Source organism: Tinamus guttatus, unplaced genomic scaffold, assembly GCF_059628265.1.
Source record: "Tinamus guttatus ecotype Peru unplaced genomic scaffold, ASM5962826v1 Tinamus_guttatus_pri_ptg000219l, whole genome shotgun sequence".
In the NCBI taxonomy this organism is placed as follows: domain Eukaryota; kingdom Metazoa; phylum Chordata; class Aves; order Tinamiformes; family Tinamidae; genus Tinamus; species Tinamus guttatus.
Window position 1 is genome coordinate 567,008 of NW_028288753.1, and position 8,706 is coordinate 575,713.

The window sequence follows — 8,706 nt, forward strand, 5'->3', positions numbered from 1 at the left end:
CACAAAACAGGTGGATGTAATCCGCTGCAGGATGCTTGCCTCAGAACAAGTCACTTCCCACTGCCGCTACAGTGTCTGGAAAAAGAGTGAAGATGGCACGATGACCTGAGGACGAGGTCTATCTCACTGGGACAGAGAGGTTTGGAAGGCTCTGGGTCTGCCCCTGCCTTCACTGCACTGTTTCTCTCCCTGGCTGGAGTGGGAGCAGTGCAATTGATTCAGACAGACACCCTTGTTCAAGAGGGCAAGGTTGGGCCTGTGAATCCCTCATATGTGCAGCAGTCGAACACCTCCATTTTACACCCTCTGACTGAGCAGAGCTGACACCTGTGTAGACCATGGCCAGAGGCCCCTGCACAACATGGCACAGACAGCACAAACCAGGGCTGAGGAAAGGGAACTGAACAAGACAAAGGACACAAGGCTGGGGAAGCTATGAGGAGTGGAGAGGGTTGTCTTTAGAAAAACCTATTCTAACTTGTCGATGTCTTTTCCTCCTTGGACAGTGCTATGAACCAAGGGAGATCAAATGTCCAACAGCACCTCCCTCAATGAGTTCCTGCTCCTGCCATTCGCAGACACACGGGAGCTGCAGCTCTTGCACTTCTCGCTCTTCCTGGGCATCTACCTGGCTGCCCTCCTGGCCAACGGCCTCATCATCACAGCTGTAGTCTGTGACCACCGCCTCCACACCCCCATGTACTTCTTCCTCCTCAACCTCTCCTTCCTTGACCTGGGCTCTATCTCCACCACTGTCCCCAAATCCATGGTCAATTCCCTCTGGAACACCAGGACCATTTCCTACTCTGGATGTGCTGCTCAGGTCTTTTTCTTTGTTTTCTTTATGTCAGCAGAATTTTCTCTCCTCACAGTCATGGCCTATGACCGCTATGTTGCCATTTGCAGACCCCTGCACTACAGGACCCTCCTGGACACCAGAGCTTGTGTCAAAATGGCAGCAGCTGCCTGGGGCACTGGTTTTGTCACTGCTCTCCTGCACACTGGGAACACATTTTCCATACCACTCTGCCAAGGTAATGTGGTGGAGCAGTTCTTTTGTGAAATCCCCCAGATTCTCAAGCTCTCCTGCTCAGATTCCTACCTTCAGATTCCTTCCTTCATAGAAACTGGAGTTCTTGTGCTTAGTCTTTCTTTAGTCTTTGGTTGTTTTGTTTTCATTGTGGTGTCCTACGTTCATATCTTCGCAGTTGTGCTGAGGATCCCCTCTGAGCAGGGCCGGCACAAAGCCTTTTCCATGTGCCTCCCGCACCTGGCCGTGGTCTCCCTCTTTGTCAGCACTGCATTTTTTGCAGACCTTAAGCCCCCCTCCATCTCCTCCCCAGCTCTGGATCTAATGGTTACTGTTCTGTACTCGTTGGTGCCTCCAACACTGAACCCCCTCATCTACAGCATAAGGAACAAGGAGACGAGGGAAGCACTAAAGAAACTGATTCCAGTGGTACTAGTTTAGCAGCAATGAGCTGCCTATGTCTCTTCACAAGGGATATTGATTCTAAGGCATTGATTTGTTTTGATTAGTCTTATCTGTGATATCCATAATTGTGCACAAATCCTTGAATGCATCCCTTCTCCAGAGGCACAAACCCAATCTGTCTGATCCAGAGGCCTTCTCTCATTCTGTCCCTCACGGGGTCAGGGCTGCCCTCCCAGGAAGCACCTCTGTAGCAAAAGGGGATTTTCTCAGCACTGTGCCTGAAGGCTGGGCTCTTCTTACCAAGCAGGAGCCAAGAATGGCCTTAGGGAACTGCACCCACAAAGGCCTTCTGGCTGTGCCTGGGGTTGCATGGGCCAAAGAGCATCAGCTCCTGGAAGGATGTGTTAGGGAATGAGGTCTGGATTCAGCTGCCACTTGCGGGTCCCCAGTGCCCTGGACAGGGTGAGTGGTCACGAGGTGCCTGCTGGAGACTGTCCCACAGATTACAGCCTGTGACAGAGGCCATCCTTCTGGGAGGGCTATGGAGCAGCCATGGAGCACAGGGCACCTCCAGGGGCAGCACGTGCTTGGAGTGGGCAGTGAGCGCTGTCCTGGGAGAGGGGCTGCATAGAGGGGCTGCAGGCAGCTGCGCTTGAGGATCTTCTGGCCACGAGAGCAGTGGGGACGTGGAGTGAGCGGCCTCCATTTCCTTGTGTCACTGCTGCCCCTTTTCCCCCTGCCCTGGGTCCCCTCCCCTCTGCCAAAGCGAGTCCAGCATCGTCTGGTGAATCTCTTTCCCATGGGGATGGGGGCCCTTCACCGTCCCTTCCCAGCCCTGGTCTCTGCAGTCCCCTGTGCAGGGCTCTGCCCACTTGTCCCCACCACAGTCACGGCTGCACTGGGAGCCCATGAAAACACCGATGCTCCTTCCCTGGAGCTGCATCCACCCAAACCTGGAGCCCAGCTCCCACAGAGCCATCTATTGTCCAGTGGCCCAGCCATACAGCCCAGGGCAAGGGGTTTCACCCCAACTTCCTTCCTGCTCCTTCTGATCCCAGCACTGCTGCTGCACTGCCCATGTCAAATCCTTCTGCTGCCTTGTGGCCGTGGGGTAGCTCCAGTTCAGCCAGGGATGCGCTGAGCCCTTCAGGATTGGGCTGAGGTGGGTCTGGCACTACCAGGGTGGGTGGGAGAGGGCAGCCCCCTCTGCCACGCTGGGGTTGGGGTTGAGCACAGCTTTTCCCTGGGAGCTCCCTGCAGAGCCGCTCCAGGGGATCCTCCACCTGTGCCCTGGCAGCAGCACCAGCGCTCAGGGTGCCGGGGTGGGAGTGCACAGAGGACGTGAGGGGATGGGCTGACCCAGGGGAGCATCGAGACCATCTTTGTGTCAGATTTACTGTCCCTCTAATAAAAGGAGAAGTTTCCTAGTTGCAGCCAGGAGTCCTATCAGTAACATCTCCAAATACAGGTGCATTTCAGACCCTCTCTGGCAAGCCCCTTTCTGCAGTGATCTGCAGCAGCTGGGAGGAGATGCCTCTGGTGGGGTGGAGGGCAGCTGCATTGGAGAGGCCCCTTCCAGCCCAGGAGGATTTTCTGGGCACTCAAACAAAGATTTCAATCTGGGACCTTCATGTTTCAGCCCCGGAAGACTCAGCGCAGGGCTGATTAGCTGCACATGGGACTTCTTTGAACCGGGCTTTGTTACAAGTCACATCTCCTCAACCATGGAAATGGCCCCAGAAGCTGATCCCCTCACATCTGACCTCAACAAGACCTACAGTATTTCTCTGCTTTTATTCCCATGTACCTAAACCTTCTTCTTAGCTTCTCAGCATTGGGATGAAGACTTAGCTCCTGGGAGAGAGAAGGCTCCATGGGCACCCAGCCCCACTGCTGCACTCAGAGCTTCACTCTGTTGACCTAATCCAGTCCCAGAGTGCTCCCTGAAGCTGTCTGAATGGACAAAGGTGGGACATGTCCCTTCCTCTTCCTCCCAAGCATGTCATTTGAGGAAGCACAGTAAGAACAGGCCTGGAGGCATCCTCATGGCATGGCAATGCCTGTGGCTGGGGTAACTGATGGTCCCCCTCCTGCAAATGCTTCCCAAGCCAGGTGCTTGCAGACAAGTGACTGGCAGTGATTATGGGATGGGTGAGGACCTTCCCCTCTGGGTGGGCAGGGGGACCTCATGCTCTTGTCACACCACTGGAAAGCAGCTGTCCGCTCAGAGCCCTGTGGAAGAAGAGGGACAGAGCTCAGGGCTCATGGGGTGAAGGTGGTGCCATGTATCTGGGGCCAGGGCACTGCTCTGTCCTAGACCTTCTCCTAGGAAAGCAGTGCAGGAGCAGGCATACCCTGGAGAACAACCCTGCCCATGTTCCTAAGGCCAATGACAGGGTCCCTTCGGTGTGAGAACGTGACACGCCAGCAGCAGGGCCATGGCTGCTGTTTGTACTGAGGTCATTTCTGCCTGAGTACCTGATACCCCAAAACTTCTGACTGTGAGAACACTGACTGCTCTGGAGTTGATACACCAAAGGGGGCTCTTAGCTCTCACAGGCTGTTGTGACGTCAGCTCAGTGTCTGGTGGTGACAAGGCAGAAAAAGGGTCATGGTTTGGGTGTTGGTTGTGTTGGCATTTCTGACTCAGGACCTGGTAGGCCAGTAGCAGGCACATGTCCCGGACGTTGGTTGTGAGGTCACTGCTGTGCCTGTCCCTGATAGGCTGAAAGCAGGGACATGGCTCTAATGGTGATTGTGAGGTCATGTCGTTCTCTGTAGACCTGAGGCCATCAGCAGGCTCTGGGTTGCTGAGGTTTCTTGTGATGTCACCTCTGTTCCTGCTGCTGATAGGCCAGAGGCAGCTGAAGGTTCCAGGGCACATTGTGAGGTCACTGCTGGCCCGTGTGGGATTGGCCAGCAGCAGGACCAGCCCCAGCCAAGGGCCTGTGAGGTCCCCTCAGTGTGAGCAGCTGATCAGAGGACAGGGCTGTGACATGGGCTGTGAGGACGCGTCTGTCTGTGCAGAGGACAGGTCGGAAACGCACTGGCCATGCAGGGCTGTTCCCAGAGCAAGTCCTGGAGATGGAGAAGGAGCAGCAGGCAAATGGCTGCTCCTCATCCATGAATGGGATCCCTGAAGTGCAGGAGCACATGAGGGAGGTGAGTGGTGGGATTGCAGGGAGAGGCGGGCAGCAGGGATGGGACCTGCACGGAGAACATGGGGATGGTGGGGAAGGAGATCTGGACCAAGACAGCCAGGCAGGAGCTTCTCCAGTGAGGGGACACATGTTCCTGGCCATGGGCACTTCCTCTCACACAGAGCAGACCAACGGGCACTCTCTCCTGTGCCTGGTGCTGGTTCAGGAAGAACAAGGTGCCACTGAAGATGTCCATGGGCCTTGACAGCCTTCGATTCAGCCACCCAGAGGTCCTTATTAGCCTATTCCCTATTCATATCATGTGGTGGATGAAGAGAAGTTCAGGGGAGGAGAGCTAGAAGGGTTTGAGACTGAAGAGCCTGGAGCAGAGACGTGGTGGGGTGGGGGTGCCTCCCATTTATGCAGCACCCTGGATGTAGACGGGATGGGCTTTCCCTACAGCCAGTGCTGGAATGTCTGTGTTTGGGTACAGGACAGAAACGCCTGATGCTCTGGGACACTTACCCAGCAATCACTCCGAGGGGACAGGGTTTTCCTGTAGGTCCCCAGCTGTATCTGCTAGAGACATGTAGTTGTGCTGGACACCCCAGGAATCTGACAAGGCCCTGCCAGCACTTTTCTGTGCCATCAAATCAAGGCTCTGCACTGAATTACAAGAGCTGCTGGTTAATCCTGCAATCTTCCCATGCTTCAACTTCCTAGCGAGTGAGGCTATCATCATAGTTGGCATCTCGGGTCATTTCAGACAGTCAAGGCAATTCCCCACCTGGACCCCAACTCATGCTCTAGGATGATGCAGGTCTCCCAGTAGCTCCATTGGATCAAGCAGGCACTGGCACCTTTTTTGCATCTCCTCAGTCTCTTCCACTGTCACCAGGTGCTTCTGTGGGAGCAACTGACTCTCAACCTTCATCTCCAGGGATTGTAGTGGAGCTTTGACAAGGAGCATGTGTGCAGATCTCTGTGCTCTGCTCACTTCCGTTTGGCAAGGGGAATGCCACCACTCGTGTGTTTGTGGAGTTTACAGGAGGGATCTGAATACGACTTCACACTCAGATCTAGGCAGGTACTGCCCAGATGGATATTTTTGAATCAGCACCTGAACCTTGTGTCAGTGAACTCCCACTTGTCCACTCCTCAGTCTCCTGTCTGGTTAAGGGATGTGAGATGAGGCTTCCAGAGTGGGACATTTCCAACTTTCGTAGATAGTCATCCTTTGATGAAATAAATTGCCGTTTTGGAATAATCTCTCTCCAGTCATTAGCAGAGGACAACAGGTGATTATTTTAGTTTATTGAAGTGAACATTTCCCAGGAGGAGGGGGCACAAGGGACAGAGATATTGGTGAGTTCAGCTGTTCCTCTGCTCCTGAGCGGGGCCAGGCTCCTGGGACGGAGGCAGCTCGTGACAGCCTGGCAGCACTGCCCAGAGACAGCATGTGCAGGAGCAGCTCCTGTGCCAAGAGCAGCAGGGCTGCGGGCACTGCCTGCTGCTGCGGACAGGAGAGGAGAGAAGGCAGCGAGAGGGGAACGGCAGTGTGGAGCGGGAGGACAGAGCAGAGCTCACTGTGGAAGTGAGCTCCCAGCCCCTTGCATGGTAAGTCTCTGGCTGCAGGGCAAGGCTACGGAGTTTCCAGAGGGCTCTTCTGCACCCAGTCAATGCCATCACTTGATCGGGTTTGGGGCAATCGCTCTCCCCCCATCTCCAATGCAGAGGATGCTTCAGAGCAGGATTCCCTGCCTTAGCGTCACAGGGACAGGGCATCCTGCTTCCCTCTCCCGGGGATGCTGCAGGGCTGTGAAGCTGGGTGTGCACCCAGGTCTGCATGGGCTCTCATCCAGAGCAGTGTCCCTGTGCCCCAGGGTTGCTCCTTGCTTCCCTCCTGTCCATGCTGCTCCTGGTCTTCTCTTAGGCTCACTTGGGTGGAGAGGATTTCAGCTGCAGTTCAGATATCAATGCTGCAAGTTATGAGAAACAGGGGTCTGCACGGGAGTGTGGTTTTTAGCGTAACATGTAAATGCAATCATCCTCCAGCTCAAAGCAGTGTGAGTGCAGGACAGCTGGAACCTGGGGTAATAGAGAAGCTCTCATCACGCTGCCCCAAGTGATAGGGAAGCCTTTCCTCTCAGCACTTGCGACAGAAAGGACAATGATTGCTATCTTCAAGGAGTGCTGCCCAGGTGGGAGAGGGGCATCTCAAAGAAAATAAATAATGTCGAAAAAAAAAACTTTCTTCTAAAATCCACCTCCCTTAGAAATGGGTGTGAAGATGCTGAATAGCCCTGTTATGTGAAAAGTGATTTTATTGTGTCAGAATTACTCACTCCAATTCCCTCCACATTCCATAGGCAGAGGTCCCAAATCCTTACAACACACCCCGTCAGCACAAAATGGGGTTCAAGCCAGGTAAGTGCGCAGATGCCCCTTCCCCGTCCCTGCCCCCTAGTAAAGAGAGAATCAGTGTGGTGTGTTTTTAATGAGAAATTGAATATTTTTTTAATTTACTGGTTTTCCTTTCTTGAAATGTCTTTTCCTAAAATGCCACATCTTTAATTTTTTCTCCCAGGACAGTGCACTATGCCCTGAGATAGCAAATGTCCAACAGCAGCTCCTTCAGTGAGTTCCTCCTCCTGCCATTCACAGACAGGAGGGAGCTGCAGCTCTTGCACTTCTCGCTCTTCCTGGGCATCTACCTGGCTGCCCTCCTGGCCAACGGCCTCATCATCACAGCCGTAGCCTGTGACCACCGCCTCCACACCCCCATGTACTTCTTCCTCCTCAACCTCTCCCTTCTTGACCTTGGCTCCATCTCCACCACGGTCCCCAAATCCATGGTCAATTCCCTGTGGGACACCAGGGCCATTACCTACTCAGGATGTGCTGCGCAGTTCTTTATGTTTCTTTTCTTGATAGTAGGACAGTATTTCCTTCTCACAGTCATGGCCTATGATCGTTATGTTGCCATCTGCAGACCCCTGTATTATGGGACCCTCATGGACAGCAGAGCTTGTGTCAAAATGGCAGCAGCTGCCTGGAGTAGCAGTTTTGTCAATGCTCTCCTGCACACTGGGAACACATTTTCCTTACCACTCTGCCAAGGTAATGAGGTGGAGCAGTTCTTCTGTGAAATCCCCCAGATCCTCAGACTCTCCTGCTCTAATTCCTATCTCAGGGAAGTTGGAGTCCTTGTGATTACTTTTTGTGTACACTCTGGGTGTTTCATTTTCATTGTGGTGTCCTACGTGCAGATCTTCAGAGCAGTGCTGAGGATCCCTTCTGAGCAGGGCCAGCACAAAGCCTTTTCCATGTGCTTCCCTCACCTGACTGTGGTCTCCCTGTTCATCAGCACAGGCATGTTTGCCTACCTGAAGCCTCCCTCCATCTCCTCCCCAGCTCTGGATCTGGTGCTGGCTGTTCTGTATGCGGTGGTGCCTCCAACAGTGAACCCCCTCATCTACAGCATGAGGAATAAGGAGCTCAAGGATGCCCTGAGGAAAGTAATTTCATGGAGATTATTCAGAAATGGTAATATTGGTGTTGCTCTCCACATGTGAATCCCACTGTATCCTGTACCAGGACTGAGCAATATTTCTTTATGTTTTTTAGATTTACTATAACTAGCATGTGTTAACATGCTGCTACACAAATGGTTGGATTTGTTCCTCCTTGAATTAGACTACTTTGTCTCATATGATTTCCAAATAAATTGATGTCTAAGTCTGGGTCAGAGCTGACCCCCTCACTCTGTCATTAAAAGCAGAAAGTTCCACCCAGTGCAGTGCCTGAAGGCTGCTCTTTGGAGGAAGCTGCTTTTAAGAATAGGCTCAAGGAATTGTACCCCAAAGGCCTTGTTTCACAGGATTCTCCATGTGTTCAGGAGAAAATAGCTCAGAAATGTGTAATGAGCTCTGCATTTAGGACTCGCTCATTGGTGACCAGTGACTGTGGAAGGGATGGACCTTTCTGGAAGGGTGAAGAAGCAACTCATCAGAGATGTTGTCTCTAAGCATGTGGAGGAAAGGACGGGTGTCAGCACTGGTCAGCATGAATTCACCAAGGGGAAATCAAGGTGAATCAGTCTGAGAGTCTTCTAGGATGGAAGGACTGGCT

The 8,706-nt window shown here is 53.1% G+C and overlaps 1 protein-coding gene across 1 annotated transcript; it reads left to right on the forward strand.

Moving 5' to 3' along the window:
• The first annotated feature begins 529 nt into the window (after positions 1–529).
• Positions 530–8,150, forward strand: LOC148594645 (olfactory receptor 14C36-like). Its single transcript, XM_088525022.1, has 2 exons — positions 530–1,101; positions 7,754–8,150. The coding sequence occupies exons 1-2, from the start codon at positions 530–532 to the stop codon at positions 8,148–8,150; spliced, it is 969 nt and encodes a 322-aa protein (XP_088381148.1).
• The last annotated feature ends 556 nt before the right edge of the window (positions 8,151–8,706 follow it).